Below are 26,598 nucleotides of genomic sequence, written 5' to 3' on the forward strand. Positions count from 1 at the left end.
ACTCCACTGATACATGTACTACCAGACCAGTTAGAACCAGAGTTGCTAAAACACAGCCACTATATCTAAAATATAACATAGGGGTAAGATAGAAGTTTTTTCCATAGATCTCCAAAAACATTAGATTTGTCAAAATTTTTACTGGGTAAAAGTGTTCGACATAATGTGATATCCGTGGTCAAATTTTCATGTAAAATGTTAAACCATGGAGTTATTGCTCTTTACATTGTCTTTTTACAATTGTTGATGTTATTACTCAGTAACTACTGGACAGAATTCAATGAAAATTGATTTGATTATTCCTGGGCTATAGAAATTTTTATCCAAGAAAAAACAAGGCTACTGTTTACAAAAAATAGAATTTGCTTTTCTAGCTAGGTGAGCAATTCTGGCTCTTTAGGGCCTTTTGTTTAATGAAGGCTGAAATATTAATTTGTTCTTCAATGGGATTTTATGTAAGAAATATGGATACTGATTAGATCATAATTTAATGTCATCTCAATGAACAGATGCAGGCGTGTGAACTAGCCGACTTGACTTTGAGTAAACTGGAATTCCTAGAGGTCACCAAAAAAGGTTTATCCAAGTTACAGATTCTTTTGGTAGAATTAGAGGTATGTGTGATGATATTTTGGAGGTTCTATAAACAGCTGTTTTGATTTGACATTTCCATATTGTTAGTGTGATCAGTGCAAAACTTAAATAGAGATTCCCATAATTATTTCCTCAACTCAAATTCCAACCAATCAGATCACTTGAAATTGAAGATTTGAGGAAATTCTCAACCCGAGGGTTTTTTTTTTTTTATGAAACCCAGGCCGGGTTACATAAAAAACAGTTGTGCTTTTCAAGACAAACATTCCACAAAAAAAATTTTATTTACTTGTAAGTCCCTCAAAGCTATTGTGCATTGTGTGGATGGACAAGTAGTGATATAAAGACAGCCATATAATTATGTGTAACACAATTTAAAATTGCATGAACATGAATATTTTATCAAACTATTTCAGAATAAGCATTAGGCCTGCTTTCAATGGTTTAAGGTCAATTTTACTCTAGCATCTGCCCATCCATTATTTGATACATGTATATGTAGTTAAAATTTAGTTTTTGCTTAAATACATTAATACATGATGAACTTCCGTTCGTATAAAAACATAAATGAAATGTCAGTGATTTTTTCTAGACAAGGCATCAAGATTGGCAAGCAGGTGGTCTAAACACAGAGTTCTATCTTGTCAAGTTGGAGGAGGCTAACTGGCAGTTGGAGCAGTATGAAAAGAGTGCAGCTCCCCCTGGATGGTCATGTCACTGGGACAGGTAAGGTGTTCCTTGAATAGCTTATTCTTTTCCAAAACCACTGGAGTGATTTTAAACTACAGTGGGTTCATACAAGCCAAAAATGCTTTAGCAGGGAAGTTTATTGTTCTCTGCCCAGGCATTTGGCAAAGTTGTCTTTGGCTAAGTTTTGGGATCAGCAACAAAATTGTCAAATTAAATCTTTGTGATCATGACATCATTAATTCATTACAAAATCCATAGTGGTTTGGAAGATGGCAGTGAAGTAATGTCAGGTATACTGGTAAAGATGGTGGTTTATTGAAAAGAATGGTGTTGGTGCTGTTGGCAAGGAACCGTGGATATTCACCCCTTCCTACAGAATGAGAAAAAAAGAATGAAAGGTAATACCAACTGAAATCTACCTCAGCACTGCGCCTGTTTCATTCGTTTGGTAAGTTCAGTTTCCTTCATTGAAGTAAAGAAATTTTTTTTTTTCAAGGAAATTGTTCAAGCTGAAACAATTTTTTTTTTAAGATAAAAAAGATTAAAGCATAATTCGTAGTTTTTCAACTGTGTAGGGTCTTGTTTCTTTTTGTTTTTTGGGGATTTTTTTGTGTGGTTTTTTTTTTTTAATTTCCTATTTTTATTTTTTTTTTATCTTGAGTTTGAAGAAGAGATAATTGAAGTAAAGATAACAAATTTCTAAAAATCAAAATTATCTGTAAAAATGATCATCTGTTATTATATCATGTTCCTAATCTATCTTCCGTTTGCAGATTGATTCATACAGAATTATAGTAAATGTATTGAAACAACTAAACTCTTAAAATACATTTCTACAATGCCTGTTATTGATGGATATATTATCCCAAGCAAATTGGGACTACTTTTTGACATTTTGATATATTTTCCCAAGCAAATCTTGATGACTTCTTGACATTTTCCAACATTTGGAAAACTTTTATTTTTCTGATCTGTAGAAACTACCATACATTCCTGGAATATAATTAACATTGATAAAAATCAGATAAATTCTAAATTGAGATATTTATATCATAAGCCTGAAGTTGTATCTTAATCTATGTTACTTGCCTTCAAGTGTAGATTTGAATACACATTTGGATACAATTCAAATCACTTTTCTGCACAGACATTCCTTATGTTTGATTTTTATACCCCCTCTCTATGAGTGGGTGGTATATTGGAATCATTATGTCTTTCTGTCATTCTGTTCATCCATTTGAATATTTTGTCAATTATCTCCACTCCCAGTAGATGGATTGATTTTGGATTTGGTGTGTGACTTCATGTAGATAGGGCATTTGTTGCAAAGCTTGCAACTTCATGTTGGGAGTGTGGAGGCACTTAGAAGTAATGCTGAAAGTGGTACAAATATGATTCTAAAATAATTCAAATTCATACATTACCAATGGTGTACACTAACCAGAAGTCGTCTTACTCTCTTTTGAAGTAAAATTATTTTACTTGGATGTATAATTTACTTGACTGTACAGTTAGATGTCTTAAAAAAATTCATTGCGTACAGTTTATATATCAGCATTAAAGAGAGGAACTGTACCAGATCATTTTTACTGACATATCTGGTATTGGCTTGCCTAAAACTTTACTAGTGGTCAAATTAGTGACTTAGTCAGGAATTTTTCATGGTGAGCCTGTATGTATTGACTCTTATGAAACTGGTCAAACGATGGAAAAAAATGTGTGAAGAATCTGGAACTGTTCATTCTGTGTTATAAGCTGGTCTTCAACAACGATTATGGCACTTATTACTAGATAATTGGTGTTTGGACCTCATTAAAGGACTTGATGCCTGTATCAATGATGAAATTGAAGGAAGCTGGCATAATCTTCAAACATTAAACTGAATGACAGGGACTAGATTGGTCTCTTTACTCCAAATACTACAAATACTACAATTCTCAAACTGTGAATGTCAAAAAGAGTACTCAGATATTAAGAACAAAGACCAGATACTACACCCAGATATTAAGAAATTAAAGAGTAGATACTACACAGCTAATCAGTTCTTTTGTTAAATGAAGCTTCATTGAATCTGATTTTGGAAGTGTAAATTGAAAATTTTTTCAATGCTTTGTTGAATCTGCTTTCAGCTTAGCAATTATTCATTTTGGAAATGTTTTATTAAAAATATAACTGTAAAGTCTAGGATTTCAGCATACCTTGAAGACCATACTGAATATGCTAATGATATCGGTAATTTTGACATTTTATATACTTTACATAGTGTATAAAGTTTATACTGATCTAACCTACCATTTCTTGTTTTTCATTTTATAAAATTATGTGACCTGAATGTTGGGACATTTTTATCTGTCTGGTATTATGAAGATGTTGATGGCATCATACTGCTTATCATTAATTCACCACTCATCTGGTAGAGATCAAATTAGAAAAAAAAAATTGTTTTTGGTGGTCATGACTTTGAGGGTGTGGGAATTAGGGGCAAAAAGGAACAAAACAAACATTTTTTTTTCTGTTTTCCACTTATTAAGTATGTATGGATATCTCTGAAATTGTACTACAGTATTCCATATCATAAAAGGAATATTGGTTTTGATAAATGTATAAAAAATATGTGTCTAACATTTAATCATAATCAAGTTCAGAACTGTGTCAAGCATGAATGGTGTTTTCATTCTTTCCCAAATTGCTCATGGTGGGACTCGTGCAGTTGTATCTAACTACATCCTGAACAACATTTTATTGTGTTTGTTGAAATTCACAGCATAACTTATTTATTTAAAAAAAAACAATATTGTGACCAATCTTTTTTGTCCAGTGCTTTTTTCTGAAGAAAAAACTTTATAAGTTAAACTGCTGATTTCAGTCTTTGATATCAGTAACTGTACTGGATTGTTTTGTTCCAACATTCAGAACATGTGACCTTTATCTTCTTGAATTTTATTTTAATCTTGATAACATTGCAGTAATATTGTTTTAGGCCTAGATTTCTTATCTGTTATTTTCATGAATGGTGGCAACAACTAAGCAGGAGTTCTTGAAGGGAATTTGATATTGGTAAGTGATTACTATGAGTTGCTTTCATCTTTATTCAATATTTCATCATATCTATTTTTGTCTTTTATGATATAGGTCATACCGAAGGTACTTCTACATGAACAAGAGAACTAAACAGACTCAGTGGGATTACCCTGATGAAGAAGAGGAAGAGGATGATCTTGAATCTTCACCAGAGCAGGGACCAGTTACTAACAAAACACCAGAAAGACCTAAAGGGCCTGGTCCACCAGAAACTGAAGCAGTAACATCTACAACTAAGGAGCAAGAAGAAGCAAGCTCTTCTATAGATGTGGTTTCCTCATCAAAAGATGGTGTGGTATGCCAAATTTATTCACTTACATATTCATAAAAAAGTTAAATCGAGATGGAATGTTTTAATTATAAAGGAATTTGAAAATTGGACTTTACTTCATTGAATCTCTGTCTGACTATTAGACCTTGTTCTGCTTTTTTCTGCTTTGGAACAAAAATTTATCTCCAGTTTTGTCTGCTTTATTTGTTAAAGTCATATTTGTGGTTGATTTTACAAAATCATGTAAGTATGAAATCTGTTTTAAGTTATGACATCATATATAAAATAGCATTGTGACATCATTCATTACTGACAACTTATCAACTTGTTTTACTGTTATGATTTTTTGTGAAATTGACTACTGGACTTTGCACTTGATGAACTAAACATTACTGGTTAAGCTTGCTACTAGGAGGAAAGGTTCGTGAAAATACTGGTCTCTCTCCGTTGTAACACTTGTGGATGCAGCTCCTCGTATACTGCTCAACTGATTTGTTTCAATTTTATAGGATTGCTAGTCACCATATGTGCCATAAGTTGATCATATTGTGCCATTTTGATTTGACAAATTTTACAGGAGTTGTGGGACTTTGTTGACTGTACATGCTACACCATAGGAACACTCCTTAGATACCACTAAATGGATTTTATTCAAATTTCATAGGATTGTTAGTCACCATATTTAATTTATCATATTGTGCCGCCATTTTGATTCAACAAATTTTACAGGAGTTATGGGATTTTATAATTCAACTTTCTTTTTTTTTCACAGTGGGGAACATATGGCTATGAGTTGCTTGTTTTCATATTAATTTCTCTGTGTCTTGATACTTTGCTTTTGTTTTTCAGGAAGAGCCTCAAAGTTCAGAACAGGGGTGGCCAAATTATGAATCAGTCACAAATTATATAAGTGGCACTGAATACAGTGGAGTGATTAGAGGTGAACCCCCTCCTCCAGGAACTGACTTAGAGCTGCTTCTAACAGCCCCTCCTCCTCCTCCGCCTCCTCCTCCTGAAGAGGAAAACCAAGCAGAAGCAACTTCTGCCTCATACAGTGTGCCAGGACCCCCAGAAGGGTTGCAATCTGTTGAGACTTCAAGGATGGACGATATTGATGGTGTTGAGATGTCTGATGAACATGCGTATCAAGACATGGAAATTTCTGAGTCAAATGTCAACACCGGAGAGTCTAAAGGTGAGGCATCCATTATTGCTCGGGGACCTCAGATGTTTTCAGAAAATCAGTATTCATCATACTATGATTCTTCAACTGCAATGCCAGAACAATTTCAAGATGGTGCTCAGTACTTTGCTGAAGGTGGGGATGAAATATCTGGTGCCATGGGAAGTGGTGCTATGACTGATGCTGTAGCTGAAAAAAAGAAGAAAAAGAAAGATAAGGTATGTATGGAAGACCTACTAGAAAGCATTACTAGTAGGCTATTTATTATAGATGTCTAAGATAGAATAATGAACTAAAAAAACTTTTTAAAATACTAATAGTGTCCCGTATATCAGGAAATTTTCATGAGGTTCTAATTTTTACTGTGTTCCCTAGGTTTGAGGAATCACGAAAATAAAAGTTTGCCAAATTTACGTCCAGATACTTTACATATAATATTCATTCCATTAAATATTAAAAAAATAAAGACTGTAAAAATTTAATGCCCCTATTCATAGAGCAAGTTGTGAAATTTGACACCCGTGAAAATTGCCCACTGTATGGTATTTCTTTGCTATTTATAGGACGCTATTTATAGGACATATTATCAGTAAGACAGACATATTTTGCACCCAATGATACTGGTACTTAAGTTTTTTTTTCTTATTATATAGATAACAGTGCTTTATCGAATATTCTTAGTGTAATAAATTTCAATAACTCACACTGTGAAATAAATTCTGTAATTTCACTCTCGCACTTTCTCCTGCCAAAACGTCACAACCTTGATATCAATTCGTAAATCACAAAATTTAAAATCCATGTAGAAAATATCAATAAATTATGAAGAAAATAAATCTATATAATAAATAGAATAATCAATTGGTTATCGTGAATATCCTAAATATAATTACTCATGCCAAGAACACTTCAGGATTTAACTTGTGCTCGGAACAAGTTCCACACACTCATTAAATCTAGGCATTCTTTGGCACTCATGATAATATTTTGGTTATTTACTCTTTCCAATTAATTATTCCTTTATTATTACACCCAATACATTCAAAACACTTTTGCATTGGAAAATGTAGTATTTACATCTCAAAGGTAGATCAAAACATCACAAATTAGGCAAACATAACATGGTAAGTTGTAGGTTACATCAGATGCAAGTCGCACATAATAGGCAAAAACAAACTTTATTTTTTTCGTTACTTGGCCATTAGCTCAATGTTGGTCCAGAAATTATAACTTCAGACCTAAAAGTGTGCACATTCAATTCCCAAATGTGTATTTAATTTAATATTTTTTTGTTACCATTATCACATTCTGTAGCAATCCAGTGGTCAGTTAAAAAATAAGAACATGGCAGGCCTTGTGCAGAAATGGCAAAAAGTTAAGAAAGAAGTGGAGATAGAAGAACAACAGAGAGAAGAAAGACAGCAAGCCATACGTCAAAAGTTAGATGAATGGAAGAAGGAGCATAGCTGAGGAGGATAAGTACGTAAAATTTCTGTAGTTTTTTCAAAGATAAGTTTTAACTTTCATATTTTTGGGTAATGACTCATGTTTGTTACTTTTTTTTTCAACTTAGTAACGTTTGAGTAAGTGCCTGTTGGAGGTTACTGCTTAGTGTGAATTGTATTCTGCTTTAAAGGCTAGAAAGCATCCTAATGATGTAAATTTTGATAAGATATGACTGCTTGGCTGTTTGTTTCATCTCTATTTTAGTATTCATTGAAAATTTGCATGTGAATTCATTTATAGTGTTTAGCTAGAGGAATGTTTAAACTTAACAAAATGAGAGTTTGTTCAGTTTTTAAATACATAAGGAAATTTACCCAAATAAATTTGATGTATTATCTTCTTTTGTAGTTGAGAAAATAATGGCTGACAATCAAATTGATCATCACAGTTTGTTGTATCCTCAAGAGTTATTGGCCCTTGCTGTATGCTATATTATATTGAGGACCTAAAAAGTGTCTTACATTTCCAAAGAATCATTATTCAAAGATTGTAACATGCATATTGTTGTGAGAAGATGGACTTAATTTGTCCGTAGAGAATATGGACTATGGCATATATGTACTTGGTTATGAATATCTCTTATTTCTTGTCAAAAAAAATATCCATTGTGAAATCTTTATTTAGCAGTACATGTACTAGGTATGTCTAATTTTATGCACAGGATTACTGTCAAATTTTATATTTACAACCTCCAAGTATAAAAATTTTTATTATATGTGGTATCAGTTGTCTTTTCAGACATTTTGAAGTAATCTTAGACATGTTGATTTATTTAAAATTGGCTGCAATATGTACAATTTAATACAGAATATGTTTGTTAATTGTTCTTTGCTGAAAAAAAAAGTGCTTTAATTGATGAAAGTAATTTTGTGTATGATTGTGTTCTTGTAAAAAATGTGACTGTTTAAAAATTAGTTAACAAGCTATCATTGTGGAGATGTAATATTGAAATTGTGATCAAATTATGATGATTTTTAAAATTAATTTGTTATAACTATTGGTTGTCTAGAATAGTAATTAAATAATTGTCTTCTAATTCATTGTATCAGTATGTGGATTGAGTAGTTGTATGGAATTTGAATTGAAGTTAACGAATGTGAGTTTTTTTGTTTGTTTTTTTATGACTGTCAAATTATCAGTGAGAGTTAACTATTTCAATGAAATTAAAAGAAACATTACACGAACTATTTTTTACTTTGCATTCATGTTATTGAAATAGTAGATATAATTATAGTTTTTTGTTCAATGTTTTTTTTTTCTTTTTTATTCAGTAACATTTTTTTGAGAAAAAATGTTCAATTATATGTAGAGTTAGATATAGCCTAAATGACTGCACAATAATTTTAATTTGCTAAAATAATTGATATGTTTTATGTCGTCCAATACAGGGACATGTTAAAGCTATTTAAATAGATCTGAATTTTCTTGATGCTAAATGCTACGTGTACATCCAAAATTTTAGTATTAATTTTTTTTTATATAAATAATACCTTTTCTCAGAATTTGTGTATAGTATTTGGCATCAAAATTTCTATGGGACTTGCACTGAATCTTCTTTATTCAGTAACAGTTTCTATTTGAAAAGCTGTGCAATTTCATTGAATTATGAAGATTTTATTGTGGAGATCTCATGTTGAATCATACACCTTTATTTCTTATTATTGTACATGTGTCAAACAGGTAAGTATCAATGTCAATGTATGTCTGTATGATGAATGGAATTCCATATAAGTTATGAATAAATAATTATTTTGTATTATACTGTTCTTTACTCATCAAATCTGCATACTTGACTCAAACTGGATTACCAGTCGATTAGAATCTTTTGCACTGTTCTTCTGTGTATAAAAAACATAAGTAAAATCAGTTTGTGTAAATTTACTAGCTTGGCCAGAGACTCATCAACTGTTTCTAAGAGCTGTTCCAGTAAAACGTGACGGGGCTAAGGCATTTTTATTCTTTGAATATATATGGTGCTCAGGTCTCTTGATAAAATATAGAGTTTAATACAAAACATCGATAGAATTTCTATTGATGACTTGTGATAAAGTGCTTACCTCGGGTACAATTGTATGTCATATCTTTTAATGGAACAGCCATAAGTGTTTTGTTATAGCTTTAACAATTGTTTTTAATATTTTACCAAGTTATGGGACAGTTTATGCTTCATGATCTGCAAAACGGTTTATGAACAAGCATAAACTACCCCAAGGTTGGTTATGCAACCATAACTTGGTCAAAAATTTAAAACAATCCTTATTATTTAATTTCTTGCTGATTCCAGTCAAAATTAAGATTTGTCCTTTCATCAAAGCATTATTTAGTTCGTAAATATTTGAATTGCTGACTGTGAATCAATCAAAGTTAATGGCATCACAGTACCCAAGTTAGTTTATTGAAAATAACCTATCTTGCCCAGATGAGAAATAGATAAACAAATTAATTATGGTACTTACTGAGTCAGGGTATATATTGTACCTCATTTTGTTCATTTGTCCATCTGTAGTCTATCTTTTCAGCAGTGTGTTACACTTGAAGTATCATTTTGATGTATAAACTTCCTACATTAAAGAACTGTAATAACTTCCACAATTATTTTGGCAAAATAATTCATATCCAGTTCATTAATTATTGAATAATGATGTGTATTAAATGGCCCTTTTTTTCTGAGAAAAGAAGAAAGTTCTTATACCAAGCCTTGAAAAGAAATGTGAAATTATAATCTTATTTCAGTTTATTAAGCTATTTGTCATTCCATCCCACTTACAGTTTCTTGATGATGAGTAAAAAGTGTGCAACAGTATTTGAAAACCTAAAAAAAATTTTAAGACTATAAAATACATGTACAGTAATACTTGATTGGTATGTACATTGTTTCACTAAAAAGATTTAAAATGTGGGTGTTTCTGTGATCACAGGGTCAACTTTACCAGCTTTAATTACCGTTTAACTGCAAAAAATTTTGAGGCAGATATTGGTATAATGCAGTCATCATTATTGTAGCCAGACATATTTGGTGTCTGGACAATAAAATGGGTCTCTTAGACAGTGAACCACAGTACAACTTTGGATGCATCCAAGAAATCTTTTTTAAAATTATCTTTGCTTCACATACTTTTTTTCATGTGATTTCCATAAGAAAACAAAGATGAAGACATCATCAACTAGAAATACCTAAACCAAGTGCAGTAGTTGTTCATTCACATTTGGAGACACTTTTATTAAAACTATACTTATGATGCACCCATTAACTTCATCCAGATTTTTAATGGTGATATCAAATAGGGTTTAATAGCTTAGTTGTTAATGCTAGTTAATATTAAATTTAATATTCACTCCCTGATTTATTATTATTATTATTGCTATTAATTTTTCATTATTTTTTTTTAAATTTATTAATTAATTTTTTTTTTTTTTTGCTGGATGTATTCAGTCTACACCGTAATTTGTTTGTTCAAAGAAACTGCAAGTCTAATTTTATTACAATTACTCAGATTCAGAATTCTAATGTGGTCATAATATTGACAGTTGAGTCAAAACTGTTCTGTCTACTCAACCGTGTTAATTGAATTATGAATGAGCTGTCATAATTTCCACTCACATCAATACCCCTGGGCGAACCTCATTGATTGGATGGTTCATTGGAGTGATATTCGTTCGCCACTACAGAAAAATAGTGCAAATAAGCAATTGAACATTACAAATTCATTTGTTGGTAGTGTAAGAATACAGAAGATTCCGTTATAATTAGATGTGTACCATTGTACAGTGCACGTGTCATTTGTTTATTTTGTGCATTTAAGCACGGGCACCTGCTTACGTTTATTGATTTGTCCATATTTGGGACATTGTAGTTAATGTTACCATGGATCAGCCAATCATATTTTAGTGATTTTAAAATTCTCATCGTCGTTAGCCAATCAAATTAGAGACATTTGAATCTATTACTGTTCTTTGTCCGTGCATTGGATTGAACGTGGAGAAATCGTAGTTCCGACATTTTTCACCTGTAAATATTTCTTCCTGGATTTATGCACGTTTTTCTAAAAATTTGCATCACTCAAAATCGGAAAAGACGTGACAGTTGCACAATAGGTAAGTTAATTTACTGTACAATAGTCTTGTTGCATCGTACTTTTGAATGAAACATGATTTTGGAGCGCAGCCAAAAAATTACTACAATGACCTAAATATTTACAACTGTGGTTATTTGAAAGAGTATTATGTGGTGAATTCACTATATTTATTCTTGCTTTACTAGGTGATTGTAATGAGAGAAATTATATTGTAGTGTAGTACTCATAATTACACATCTTTATTATGATAATGAAACTAATATAACAACAAGGTTTATTTTTGTGTGAACATGTGCACACTAATTTTTACATTATCATAATGGAGGTAAATTCAAATTTCATTGTAATAAATAGTCAGATTTGGAGTCGACAAATTATGTGATGAAGTAGAGAACAAGTTCAGTTTGACATTTAAAATTGTGTATTTTTTTAAACATCTTTCTTATCTTGTGAATTCTACACGGTGATGTACATAAAATTCACAACCCAGTTTCACATGAATGTTGATTAAATTAATCTCTTATACAAGTATGATGATAATGAAAATATCATTTGTTAGTATAATTTTAGTCAAGTTAAATGTATGTAACTGAATAAAAAGTGACATCATTAATGTACATTTGTATTTGTACATGGCCAATGATATACATGTACATGTAACGTGAATATACAATTTTACAACATTTTCAGATTTTGTATTTCTTTTGTAGAACATCCATTTAGTATAAGCCATAATGATGACAAGTATGGCTTATCCTAATGTGAATGATATGGATTTCTTGGACTCTGTGTCTTTAGATAATGACTTACAGAAAGAGATGGAAAAAATTCTTCAAGGATCAGACAAATTCACATTTGACAGTTATCTAAGCAGTGGGGCTGCAACGGAAAACAGCAATCATGGATTTAATTTTGACACTAGTGCTACTATTGATGATTGGATTTCTAATTTCCAGTGCGATGATGTTACAAAACTGAATCAAAACCTTCTTGACAATTCATTTGAAATTGAAAACAATAATCCAAATTTACTAGTGAACCCTCAAAATGTGCTACAACAGACATTTGTACGACCTGTAAGACAGGTAACACACCCTGAATCAGTAACTGCCAAAGTTGAAACTACAGATGATGATGATGTTATTGTCCACAATGTGTCTGATCAATATCAGCAGCAGACTGGTCATAATGATAATGTACGTAGTTTCGTGAAGATCCAACCAGCTTTATCACAGCAGAACTATTCACTATCACATTCAAATGTAAATATTAACAATAACACAATTACACATGTTCAGAGTTTCAAGCAGCAGGAATGTTCTCCGTCCCAAAGGTCACCTGTGTTAGTGAAGCATCTTCATAATGGAATTAGTACAACACAACCAAACAACTTCTCGTATTCAACTTCTTCAAAAAGTCAAAATGTGTCAAAAACTCTTGAACTGAGTGAAAAGGTTTTCCCAAAGCCTGTATATTCCTATAGCTGTCTTATTTCTATGGCCCTGAAGAACAGCAAAAATGGAAGTCTACCAGTTAGTGAGATCTATAACTTTATGATGTAAGTACATTTATATTCACACTACATGTAACTTATAGGTGAAACTTGAATTCATGGCATCTGAGTTGTAGCAGTCCCTAAGTGTGCTCAGATCTATTTTATAAATGGGGAAAAAGTCTTGGTATTGCAGCAAATTTTACATTCTGCCGAATTAAATATACACAAATGTACATTGTATGGACCTAGTTACATTTTCATTTTGTACTTGAAAAATTATTTACAAGTGTATGCTAGAAATAAGGTGGAGCAATATTTACATACACTGGTGTACATTTACATGTATGTTATAGTTTTTTGTAATGGCTCAACTATACATTCTTATTAAAACTAGCTCCTGTACATATGATTTGTTCACTACATATATGTACTTTCCTCAGCAGTTTAAATTGGATTGTACAAGTGAGACCAAGCTGTATGTATTAACACATACCCAATGTTCCAATACATGCACATGAAAGTTCACATGGCAGTGATCATATAATGTATTCCCAGATAGGAAGTTTCTGCCTTCTGCTAACCAGAATTAAAATTTTTTTTAAAAATCCTATACACACATACACATTTTGTATACATGAAATACATCTTTAAGACCCTATGCTAATGTATCCACAATTTACATGCATGTACATGTTATTTAATACAATATATGCAACATTTTGACATAATGTTTATTCAATGACTTACATGCAAATACAACATCTCATAAATATGCAACAGAGTTGTATTGCATGATTAATTTGATGAATGAATTTTCTGCATGAGTAACTATCAGGAATGTGTATTAAGCACTGTATAAATGTCAGTCACTGACAGGTCATTTAAGGATATAGATAATTCAATTTGCTTAGCTTTGATAATCTAATTAAAACTCTTGACAGCTTTATAATTAGGTTTACCTGATTGACAGGCGTTAGTTTCACCAGTACCCAGTGTAATGTACATGTCAGTTAAAGGAGTAGTTTTCATACATGTAAATTATACATACACAATGGTATTTGCTACATGTATATTGTGTTTGTGCTTACAATGCACTTGTTTGATTTTATTTTTGTGTTTAATATTCATAATACGCTAGAATATCAGCAATGAATTAACCTCAAATACCTGTCAAATGTGAAGACTAAAAATCCCCCTTTCAAACATGTTAAATGTTCTCTTTTACACATAAGTACATAATGATTTATTGATAGTAATAATTTATGACTTTAAATGGTTTCTTCAATCTTGCAAATCTAGTCAAACTGGATACTGTACATGGTTACATGTACTTGTTCATTTTAATGGTCACATTTAATTTCCATGTTCTTAAAAGATATTGTAATATACACATTTTGTACATGTACATTGTACATCTAGTGTCATAACCAATATTTTTATCTGACAAATATATTAATTTTAAGATTTTAAGACATGTCTTATACATCATCACTTGCACATTCTTGAAAATTTAAGGCAGCTCAATTTCAAATAATATTAATGTTTGGACCTTGGACATGTACATTGTACACACACGTATGTGGAAGACTGGAAATGCATAAAATTTGCAATTACATTTGCCCAATGTTTAAAAAAATGTCCTTGTCAGTGAGTTACATGTACATGTACAATTTTGTAAGTAATTTCTGAATTGTCTTTTATCTTGTAGAGCCCATTTTCCATACTTCAAGACTGCTCCAGATGGATGGAAGGTAGGCATTTAAAATAATAATGAAATATGATTTACAACAGGTGCTTCCAGACTTTGATAGTAATTGGTTTAAATAGATCATGTGACCATAATTTTGAAAATTACAGGTGCAAAAATTTAAATTCCTTTTTTGTAAACAAGTCATAAAGGTTATTGTATAAAATTACTCATTGGAACTTAGGATTTGAAAGGTATTATATCTATTAGCTGAACAAATCCAGACAATAGTTTTATTACTCAGTGCTATTTATAGCCTGTTTTTCTTTGTGAAGAGATAAAGAACTGACAATAAGATATCATACTGAATAGTACAATGCAAAGTTTCTCTGGACTATCATGGATTAATGTCAAGTAATGGACAACTGTCATAACCTGCTATTTGATTGATTTGTGTCAATAGTTGTATCTGATATATCTTCATCAAGATGAAATACATGTGCTATCCAATCAAAGCCTTTATAGTGTTTCTATTGCACTGATAGCTTTGTATATAAAAAATTGATTAAAATGGACAGAATAAAACAGTTAGAATACTCTTAATATACTGCTTTAATACATTATGTACATGTATTTAGGAAAAGCCTATTAAACTGCTACAATGTATGATGTGCCAGTATGTACATGTACCTAATGGGGTGAACTGTATTACATCATGCATGTACACTGCACATGTATTATGACAATAAGCTGTATATGTAACCAAGAGATGTTTTATAATACAATGTAGGAGTCCTTTGTTGTACACAAGAGAACTTTACTCAAAACATTATTTATAAATTGAGTTACAGTGCTCACAGTATATTTTAAAAATGTTCAGTTAAGACTTGATATTGCATGCATTGAAACTTAAGATGTTTTCGAACTTTTCAGAACTCTGTTCGACACAATCTGTCACTTAATAAGTGCTTTGCCAAAGTGGATACACCTAAGTTAAATGGAAATGCTAAGAAGGGATGTTTGTGGGCTTTAAATCCAGAAAAAATTGAGAAAATGGAAGAAGAAATCGCTAAACACAGGAAGAAAGATTTAGAAGCCATCAAGCTTAGTATGGCCATGCCTGGTAAGTTTTTCTGATGAATTTTTTTTCCAGTGGAAGTCTTTTAAAATATATTTAACCTTGCTAACAAGTTGCCATTAGAACTCAAATATTATTTATACTATATTACTGTGTTAAAGCTTTTAATTTATATATTCTATAAATTATAAAGACATAAGAGAGAATTTAAAATTGGCAATTTTTTATTGCCATGGTATACACATAAGAAAACTGTATTTTATTAAGAGCTTGGTGTATTTCCTGTCCTGTGAATGTATATAATTTTACTTAGATCAGATCTAGTGTTGTGTAAACAACAATTAGGTATATTTACACTTCAAACAGTTGTGTAAAGATCAAAGAGAGATAGACAAAGAACTTGACATAATCACTATTGATCCAATCAGCAGATTAGATATGCCCAAAGGGGGATAACTCTAACTGACAAAGAAACCTAATTCTTCCAGGAATGTTTTAATTTTAATGAGAAATTAATTGATATGTAAAATATTGTCTTTGATCTATAGTTTATCAATGGTATCTACAAACTGTATCTAGAGACAGATAGATAAGATTAGAATTGAATGAAATTTTTTTGGTGGTCAATTTGGTCATAATTTAACATTTTAATTTTTTATTTAATAAGAAACATAATATATTCAGCAAATAATTCTTAAAAAAACAATTAGTACTGATACAAATATATAACACTCATGCACAAATTTAAGAGACCAATCCCTGTTGCTTATGCAAAAGAAAGTACAGTTTTTTTTTACAAACTATGATATTTTGAAAAGTATCAGACAGTTTAGCATGCTATGAATTAAAACATATTTCCAAATACTCCCTCACAGCACCCCATTCATAACAATGCAAATGAAAATATTATCCCATTGACAGATGTGATTGACACATCAGATTATTGTAAATCTTTGTAATCAGTTTGAACAAAGACATTGTTTTCCTTTTGTGTTTAACACATGTTTGCTAAATCAGGTGACAATAAAAGTAAATATTTACATTTTGCTACTGAGTAGAGGTGCCATAAGGGGTTTAAAGGTAGCTTACAATAGTGTTGATAGAAGGTCAACAATGTGTTGACTAACCTATATGTTAGTAAATATTGACATAGTAGAAATTGACATGACATTATTTCTTCAACACAAAGATTGTTACATTACAGGCACATGATACACAATCACTTTGATCATCATACATACAATAACAATTATTGTGGATATATAAGTACTTGTATGCTTCAACGAGTTGTCAATTTATACACATGTCATACAAAAGTCATTTCTACATCTTTTGAATAATCCAAATAGATACCAAAGAAAATGATGTAATGAAATTCTTTAGTAATAATTTTTAAAGATTTATGTTGAACAGGACTTCAAAGAATTTGTTGGGTTCAGTTTAATTCTAATAGAATATGATGAGTTAGTTTATTGGCATATGGGCATAAAAATCAAAACTGAATTTAGTTAGTCAACGTGAATTTCAATCTTTGAATCCTTCAATTAGTTATGTATGTAAACAAAAATTGGTAAAAATCTGATATAAAATATAACCAAAGTTGCATTGTACCTGACTAGAAGCTTGCTAAAAAGAACTTTTTCAAAAGAATGAATGCAAATTTTACACTTACATTTTTTTGGTTTTCAGAAAAGCTTGAGTTGATAGAAGCTGGAAAGGCAGGTCCAGTTGGAGGAGATCCACCAAGTCCACGTTGCTCAACACCTCACACACCACAACCCGAGGTACAAGTGAATGATCTACAGGACAGTGGAGTACAGATGGACCACCATATAAATGATATTGGTTTACAGGTGGGTCCTGAATTCATTTATATTACATTCTTGTAAAAGAGAAATCAAGGGAACTGAGATTCTAGAGGAAATCACAAGAATGCAATCCAGAGACAAAGACCAGACATGAAAAAGAGACACAACGAAGAGCATAAAATAATCAACATATCTCCACCTCCCTTGTTGCTCATAAAAAGTCGAAAAATTAACATGATTCACATTTACTTTCCAATTTGATGACTTGATCAAAAGTATCACTTAATCAGTTTCGCTACTTTGTTGTCCACATAACTGATCTTATTTGTTGCTTTCTAACATGCCATGACATATTTTTGTTTTCATTACATATTGCTATTGACATAAGCTCACAATAATGGTATTAAATCTTAAATATTGTCCTTTTCATAAATACTTTATTCTGCTAAACCTGTGTAGAAACATCAATGTACTTGTATAAAGATGAACATGCATATTTTACAATATTAATGTACAAGTGTTGAGCAACAAAGTATCAAAATAAAATAAGAAAGATTAGTTCAACAATTTATAGGCTATATAATTTTTTTTTAAAATGTGGTATGAGATGTTATGGATATTAGAGCTATGGTTTTTTATGGTTAAAATATGATTGTTATATTTTCTATTTGTAGAGTGGTTTATGGGATGATTTATCAGGGGAGATAAATGTAGTAGATTTACCTGTGACATCACCAGCAATATCATCGAGTCAGGTGACATTGTCAGCTGCTACAACTACTATTCCTGTAAAGATCTCTTTAGGTATGCTTCGTAGGTGAATATGTTGTATACAAAATATATGAAAATATGTGGCTGTGCAAGCTTTTTTACTGGTTTGAACCTAAATTGTACATCAAAGCTTTTTTTGATCCTTCCTTTCAATAGAAAATTATAATTTATGACAAACACATCATTTATTTTGCCATGTAATGAATATTGTTGCTTTACAATTGACAATGTAATTGTTTTTAAAATTTTGATACTCTCATGTTTCCTAAAAATTCATTGCTTGACTCAAAATAAATTACATTTTCTTTCTTTTTTTCAGCTAATGGTGCAATATATCAAGGTAATTTTACCTGTTCGCCTGGTACCCTGTCTGCAGAGAATTCCTCACAGAACAGCCAAATACCGTCCTATATTTTACAAGCACAGATCTAGTCTGACATTGTGTTCATAGACCATTGAATTTACCATTCCATTCAATTGTAGTATTCATGTGTTTACTGTTGAAAAGGGAACAGTTTCTACAACGAGTTTTGTTATTATTCTGACACAGCTCTATATATTTTTTAGAGTTTTCTGGTTTTATATTTAAATGTGTGACATGCTTTTGTATAAAGGCTTTACTTTTTCAATTTGGTTGACATTTACTTGATAAAGCATTATACTCTCCATATGTTTTATCAGATGAAGGTTAAAAAATATTATAACTAATTTCAGGCTTCCAACCTATTAAATAAATAAACCATAAAATGACATAAAAGATAATATGTATCTTTCTTTAAAGTTTGATGCTTTGCTGGGCATTTCATGCTGAACTGATTATTCAGGAATTTTTTAATACAAATTGATTTGTTGTTTCAAAATTTAACCTGTCCTTTTCTTTCTATTTTTGCAGAGTTTGAACAATGGTAATAAATATTTTTTTTCATAAACATATTAAAGCCAATTACAGAGATCATAAATACATTTAGTTACAGTGGCTAAAACATGTATAAAATTCCATGCTTCTGGTACAAGTGTTATAATGGATCACAGTTCTAGTTTAATACAGTACCTGTATGTTCTCTTGCTATTTAAATACTCAGGGTCTGATGTTCAAAACTGACTTATTGGATGGAACAACTAAAATTAACATTCAGATGAGTAGAATTTGAATTACACTCACCTGAAAGACAACATAGTTTTCAATCTGGGCAGGTTGAATTTTCATTAACTTGCCATATGATAATAATAATGTCAAACCCTGATATTTTCATGAATGTTCAAATAAAAATTGTTGTATATTTTTTGATAGATGTCTATTTATCTGGTAGTTCATTAAATGGCTCTTATAAGGCAGCTCCTATGGTGTGTTATATTGTATATTTTGTAGTATTTAGGGCTACAAGTCTTATTGTGTGTACTATATAAGAGATTCAAAGTGTAACTGCTTTGAGTTATTTAAATCTTTGATATGCTTTGGTTAAAAATAGGCCATTTGTGTAGTTGAAGAAGTGATGTAGTTAAATACCTCATATTCAGCTATGGAATCTTTTTATTTATTAGTTTTCCCTAAAAGGAAACATTTAACCAAACCTAAATTGAGAACTTGGACAAATTATATTGATCTTGGCAGTCAGTGAGAAAACCAGAAAAACATAAGTCTGCATTGTCTAAAAAAAAAAAAAATGAAGGTATTTTTGTTTTGATAATAACACACTGAAGTTCGTTGATTATAATTTTCAACTGAAAAGGGGAGATAACTATGAATATTTTATTGGTGCCAAAATGCTTCCCTGCTCTTCATGAAAGTTTGTGATATAATTTAGATAGACTAGTTATATTTATTGTGTGCATTTGTGATGAAACTCTTACAAAAATATAAGAGTAAATGTGTGGCAGTTAAATTAATCTTGAATTAATCCGAATTCAATTTCACTTTTCTTCAAATTATTTTTTATTATATAATTGACAAGACCTTCATGGCTATTTTTGTCTGCAATTAACATAAATTAAAATATTAATTACTTAAATATACTAACATGGTATTAGTCAATAAGTGTTAAATCTTTTTTTCCATATGCTACATTTAAATAGGAGCTTCATTTTTTCAGACTTTGCACATTTACAAAATTAGGTTCATATTATAAGTTTTTTTTTTTGTAACTGCACAAAGCAAAGTTAAAATCTAACAAAAATGTTAACTCGGTATGGTGTGTATCTGGAAAAGTAAATTTTTGTGATGTTCACTGTAACAGGTTGGAAAAGGCAGGGTCCATCTAATTGGTAGTACATTTTCAAATTACTGTCATTGCCATGGTCAAACTCGGTTTAGCATATTTCCATTTCTAGATCTCAGTAGTGTAGGTTTTATATATTTATAGGGCAGGTACCACCAACAGTGGTGAATGTGATGTATATATTCTTTTTTAATGTTGTCCATTTTTGGGATAGAACATCAAGTTAACTATTCTGTAAAGTCAGGTATAACAATGTGTTCATTACCAGAAGTGTTCATTGTAAAAGTTGTAAATAACTGTATAGTGTATTTGTTTTTAAGAAGACTTAATTTTTTTGTACACAAAATATTATAGTTTTTAGAGAATTTGTTTTTGATGTGATTTTATCTGAACATGCAGGGATACATGTTGTCAAGAGATAAAAGTCTATTTATAAGATGATGAAAGTTGTTTTTTTTTCAAATAAGAAAGGTCTTGCATAATTGGGAAATGGTGGAAGGATGTCAGTTGAATCAGTTCCTTATGCTTAGGTGAAAATTCTTTATGTTATGTAGCAAACATCCTTCCAAATTTCAAATGTACTTTTTAGAAGGTAAAATTAAGGATTAGGTGATTGATAAAGTGATATATGACAGAATCCAGTTAATGAAGTAGGTGTTGAATGCTAGTGCATCATGTGATGTGCCACCAGTTCACTGGTAAAGAGTACAAGTGCATTGTGAGAGCATTAGTTATGAGATAATGTTGGGTTGAACTGTTGTAAATTTTTAACAAGTGTGTTTGAAACACTTATGAGTGAGCTTTGTGGTAATGACTGTATATATATATATATTCCAGCTTTGGAGAAATAATAGTGCTTGTTCTTCAAGATGTTTTTTTACAAATTTAATTGTACATTTATCTTGTCCAAACATACTTACAGATACACATGCCTGTTGATACTTTGTAAAAGTTTTAGCAGAAATTGCATTTCATCTTTACATATGTTATAAATCAACTATAATTTGATTTTTCTAATTATGCATGTAAGGAGAACCTTGTTTATAACCAAGAATCAACGGGTGCATCTTGAACATCTTAATAATAAGAAATTATATAGTCATCAATATGAAACAAAATAAATCAGACATGTTCACTTTCTGAGATGAATAATGATCATTTGAAGATGTCCTGGAACAATTTTATCCCCTATAACTATATCATCACTAGATAAGAAAGTTATAATAGATATTTATAATCATGATGCAACCCTTGAATTGAAAAATGATGTTTTGCCTTCATTTCACTTTATTTATCATCACAAAATCATGATTTTAGTCAACTGCTTAATGATATACCGAATAGGCCATAGAAATGTGTTCAGATGAGACAGAAGTTTCTCTTTTATATATACAATATTTTACACAGATCATTATGTTCAGCTTAAATGTGTGAAGTTATTAAAGAATGTTTGGACTATATTGTTTCTAATTTAGTTTCTCCTTAAATAGCCAATATGATAGATTATTACAAGCATGATACTCTTACATGTACACTTCATCCTCAACCACAAACTTCATTAACATTAGCTATTTTACAGTTTAAAAAAATATTGCCCCTAAACTTTAATATGATGCTGAAAGTTTTATCATGTGCGTTGCTTATATCTTAATCACATATCTGAATTTAGTCAATTTTAAAAGGAAACCTGCCTTTTTATCCAGATTCTACTAAAACCGTTGCCATTTGTGTCCTATGGTTTCGTTTAATGAAGATAATGAAAAGATCTTGCAAGTACCTACACTTACTGATCGTCCGAAGACAGGGACATATCTTAAAATGACGAGATGCAATCAGTGTTGAACTGTCTCCTTTGAAACCAAATCTCTACCAATCAAATATTTATTATACCTATTGTTTTAGAACTTCTTTAATATTGATTAAGTGGTTGTAATATCGAGTCAGTAAGATATATGACATCCACTATTACTAAAATGTTGGCAACAATGTTATTTGGCATGTAGTTCTTCCAATGAAAGTGAATATTTCAATAAAGATATATTCTACTAAACATTGTCACAACAAATTCAACACTGTTGGTATTGTACTTAAAAATATCAGTTACAGGGGAGGTAAATTACAGCTGTTTCAAATTCTGAGTAAGGGCTTATTAAATGAAAAATACTGCTGTTATATGTCATCTTAAGATTTGATTGTTAGTCCCTATCAAGAATAGATAGTAATATAGAATGTGCAAGTAAATGAGGAACAATTAAGACGGCACTAATCAGACAACACAAAATAACCCCCAAAGGTTACAGAAAAGAGCACAAACCCAACTGAAAACTTAAGGGTGAAGGATAAGCACGTCCCGCTTTTTGCAAGAGTAATCAAGGGAATCAAGGTTCGAACAGAAAACAGTAGAATAATTTCAATGGATGAAAACAAGGAAAATAAACCCGCACCAAAAAGAATATGAAATAACCAGAATAACACGTACTAAGATAAAGTTAATGAGCAACCTGGAACCACCAAACACTCTGAGCATGGATCAGGCTCACGGTAAGGGTAAGCGTCCTCTCCCTTTCTAGAAATATCTCCCGGGTTGCTCTTCAGTCTTAAAATGTCATGTCTGGGTAGTAAATAGAAAAGAAAATCTATGACAATATTGTGAACAAATCGGTTATAATGGTGATGACCATTAAAACTTCTGTTGTGATGACTTTGATCTTGTAGCATAACTCTGTTTCAGAAGCCTTATTATAAGGAGTCTAGCAAGGTACAAAAAGTCTACAGACACCTCTCAGTGAACATTTGCATATACAAGGAGGTGTGGTCTCTATTGACGAACTGGAACAGGCAAATAATCTGAAACTACGAAAACTCCAGGTTTCGACAAATTGCAAAACGAACACTTGCGTCACTGTGGAGCAAAATTCAAACGTGAAATTCTAAATTTGTTTAATGCATGTTTACGACAAGGTAAAATTCCGAAATGTTGGAAACATGGAACACTGGTACCGATTTATAAAGGAGGGCGGAAAATTAAATCTGATCCCGGAGTTACCGACCAATATCGTTACTACCAGCATTGTGTAGACTTTTTGAATCCGTTCTGAAGGACCGTCTGTCATCATACTTATCACAACAACAGACTCATTTTCCAAATATACAAGGTTTTCAATTTACCTTAAGCAGTGTAACTGCTTCATTTAACTTCCAAGAAACTTTATATTATAACCTAGAGCTGAACTGCAAATTGTATGTAGCGTTTTTGGATAGTTCACGTGCATTTGACAGCGTGTGGCACTCCGGCATGATATATAAACTTCATGAACTAGAAATACTCAAAATATACCTGAAAATCATATATGATTGTTACCAAAATATCACAAGTACCGTAATGTGCATGTTGCAATGGCTTTAATTCTGAGAAATTCAAAATCCACCAGGGAGTTCGTCAGGGTGGCGTGCTTTCAAGCTTACTATATCTAGTATATATTAATGATCTCCTCAATCAACTGCAATCAGCGAAATCATGTGCTAACATTGGGAGGTTTCCGTAAAGCGTTCGATACCGTTTGGAGGTTGGGGTTATGGAAAAAACTTATTGATAGTAAAATTACTGGTAAAATTTTGAGAATTATACATAATATGTATGGAAGTATAAAGTCGTGTGTTAAAAATGGGAATGATTTATCTGGATTTTTTTGCTGGTGAAGTTGGGGTCAGGCAGGGGTAAAATTTATCTCCTTTTCTTTTTTCGCTGTTTTTGGCAGATCTAGAATCATTTTTTTTTCAAGTAATAATATTTCAGGTCTCCAAACATTATCCAAGGAACTTTTAGAACAAATTAATTGTTTCTTACTTATATTCATTCTTTTATATGCAGATGATACAATAATTATAGCAGAATCTGTTGAAAATATGCAAAATTGTTTGAAAGTTTTTGAAGAATATTGTAACATATGGAAGTTGTCTGTCAATGTTGATAAAACAAAAGTTATGGTGTTTTCTAAGAGAAAATACAAGGGTAATGATATATTTAGATTAAATGACTCTAATATTGAAATAGTTGATATGTATTCATATCTAGGTTTACTTTTTAACCATAATGGTAAATTTACTGTAGCCAAAAAGAAACTTGCAGAGCAAGGACAGAAAGCACTGTTTGCATTACAAAGAAAAATAAGAAATTTTCCCAGTGGATTTACAGTTACATTTATTTGATACATTAGTAGAACCAATATTATTATATGGGTGCGAAATCTGGGGATTCGAAAATTTGCAAGTTTTGGAACGGGTACATTTAAAATTTTTGAAACAAGTGCTCTCTGTAAGATCAAGTACACCAAACTTCATGGTGTACGGCGAAACTGGAAAGTATCCATTAGAAACTGATGTAAAACTTAGAATGTTAAATTTTTGGATAAAAATCTGTTAAATGAATCAAAACTGTCTGACATTATGTATAAATTAATGTACATTATGCATTGTTCTGATATATATCATTCACAATGGATAATTTTTATACTATCTGTACTAAATGACATAGGCTTATTGTATGTATGGGAGAGTCAGTCAGTTTTGTATGTATGGGATAGTCAGTCAGTTTTGTATGTATGGGATAGTCAGTCAGTTTTGAGTAAACTGGAAATGAAAACAGTTGTAAAGCAAGTATTACAAGATCAGTTTGTACAAAGATGGCATAGTGAAAAAGATAACTCGTCTAGAGGTCAGTTATATTCACTCTTCAAAAAAGATTTTTGTTGTGAAAAATATTTACTTAAATTAGATAGAGGTCACAGGTTATACATAACAAAACTTAGGTGCTCGAATATAAAATTTCCGATCTAAGTTGGGAGATGGATGGGTATTGTAAGAGAAAACCGTGTTTGTAATTTGTGTCAGATGAGTTTAGTGGGTGATGAATTTCATTGCAAGTTTATTTGTTGTAATGCAGATATTGTGAGACTAAGAGAATTATATATTACAAAATACTATTTTACCTATCCATCTTTACCAAAACTTCAAGGATTGATACAATTTTGTAATGTCAAAGTATTACGTAATTTATCAGTATATGTTGAAAAAACTTATGAAATACTTTTAATTATATACTTACCAACTTGGTTCTTGTTTGTATCATTATATCATAAACATTATGAACTACACAAAATATAACATATCTATGCTGTTTCACTACTTTTGTTTTGTTAGGTGTGTTCGATTTGTAAATCTTTGTATTGCATTATATGGTATTTTTTTTACCTAGTTCGCCATTGTAATATATGTTATATGTATTTGCCTTTTGTAACAATTTATACTGTCAGAGTGAATAAATAAATTTTGGAAATCTTGGGAACTTGACGACCTACAATCCGTCATTAGCTGATGATGTTACCTGCATTAATATAACACCGAATGGTCTTCAAGAAATGTTGAATACTGCGTTATATTATTCTCAGAAATGAAGGTTCAAATTCAATCCTGATAAATCGACCGTCTTATGTTATATTCCAAAAAAGAATAAAGAACATACAAAACTTACCTCTAAACTTGGAAATGATTATCTTAGTCCAGTTAATTCCATGAAACACTTAGGCATATTGAGAACTACTGACTTAAGTTGCGCATCTGACATTAACTTGTCATGCCAAACTGCTAGAAACGCGTACTTCGCTATTGTTGGAATGGGTTCCCATCTAATGAATCCATTAATAGTAACAAGTCTTTATAATAAAATAGTTTTACCTACAGTTCTGTATGGTAGTGAATTGTGGAACACTTACACACAGATAGATTTGTGCAAACTGAACACTTTCCAATACTTTACTGTCAAACATATTCAAGTATTTAACAGAAGGACACGACCGGACATTTGTGAAAGCATGTTGGATTTACCTTGCATTCCAGTCGTAGTCGATAAGCGAATACTGATGTTTCTACAGAAACTGTGTACCCTCAACAATGATACACTCGCTAAACAAGTGTTCATCTACAGGCTTTTTCAATATTTTCATCATCCATTAAGGAAACAGATTGAATTCATACCGGACATAATAAACATTTTACACAAATATGATCTCCAGCAATACCTTTTGAACTATATATACTCTGGTGGATTTCCGTCTAGTTTTCATGGAAAATCATTGTTAATACT

The 26,598-nt window shown here is 31.1% G+C and overlaps 2 protein-coding genes and 1 long non-coding RNA gene across 3 annotated transcripts in view; 2 read left to right on the forward strand and 1 right to left on the reverse strand.

Moving 5' to 3' along the window:
• The window catches only part of LOC148609538 (uncharacterized), a 21,342-nt gene extending 12,261 nt beyond the window's left edge, over positions 1–9,081 (forward strand). Inside the window, exons 12-17 of the mRNA XM_088596350.1 lie at positions 510–614; positions 1,187–1,320; positions 4,417–4,660; positions 5,486–6,037; positions 7,134–7,298; positions 7,674–9,081. Of these exons, the coding sequence (XP_088452476.1) occupies positions 510–614; positions 1,187–1,320; positions 4,417–4,660; positions 5,486–6,037; positions 7,134–7,289 (1,191 nt within the window). The 3' untranslated portion in view covers positions 7,290–7,298; positions 7,674–9,081. The remainder of the gene's footprint in view (positions 1–509; positions 615–1,186; positions 1,321–4,416; positions 4,661–5,485; positions 6,038–7,133; positions 7,299–7,673) is intronic.
• LOC148609539 (uncharacterized) lies at positions 9,036–17,464 on the reverse strand. Its single transcript, XR_015924818.1, has 3 exons — positions 17,334–17,464; positions 9,782–9,886; positions 9,036–9,163 (listed from the first exon to the last, which is right to left on the reverse strand). It is a non-coding gene; the product is annotated as an uncharacterized LOC148609539 (long non-coding RNA).
• On the forward strand, positions 11,285–18,821 carry LOC148609540 (uncharacterized). Its single transcript, XM_088596352.1, has 7 exons — positions 11,285–11,420; positions 12,112–12,959; positions 14,605–14,647; positions 15,517–15,706; positions 17,351–17,514; positions 18,144–18,273; positions 18,560–18,821. Exons 2-7 carry the CDS (start codon positions 12,136–12,138, stop codon positions 18,670–18,672), a joined length of 1,464 nt encoding a protein of 487 aa, XP_088452478.1. The 5' UTR covers positions 11,285–11,420; positions 12,112–12,135; the 3' UTR covers positions 18,673–18,821.
• The last annotated feature ends 7,777 nt before the right edge of the window (positions 18,822–26,598 follow it).

The sequence above is a fragment of the Perna viridis genome, chromosome 8 (assembly GCF_037379345.1).
Source record: "Perna viridis isolate PV_CMFRI_1.1 ecotype Kerala chromosome 8, ASM3737934v1, whole genome shotgun sequence".
NCBI classification, from domain to species: Eukaryota; Metazoa; Mollusca; class Bivalvia; order Mytilida; family Mytilidae; genus Perna; species Perna viridis.

Coding starts and splice junctions, on each gene's coding strand:
- LOC148609540 (XM_088596352.1), top strand. CDS start 12,136: ATGATGACAAGTATGGCTTATCCTAATGTGAATGATATGGATTTCTTG. Junction 17,515..18,143: donor TAAATGATATTGGTTTACAG/GTGGGTCCTGAA, acceptor TTCTATTTGTAG/AGTGGTTTATGGGATGATTT. Junction 18,274..18,559: donor TCCTGTAAAGATCTCTTTAG/GTATGCTTCGTA, acceptor TCTTTTTTTCAG/CTAATGGTGCAATATATCAA.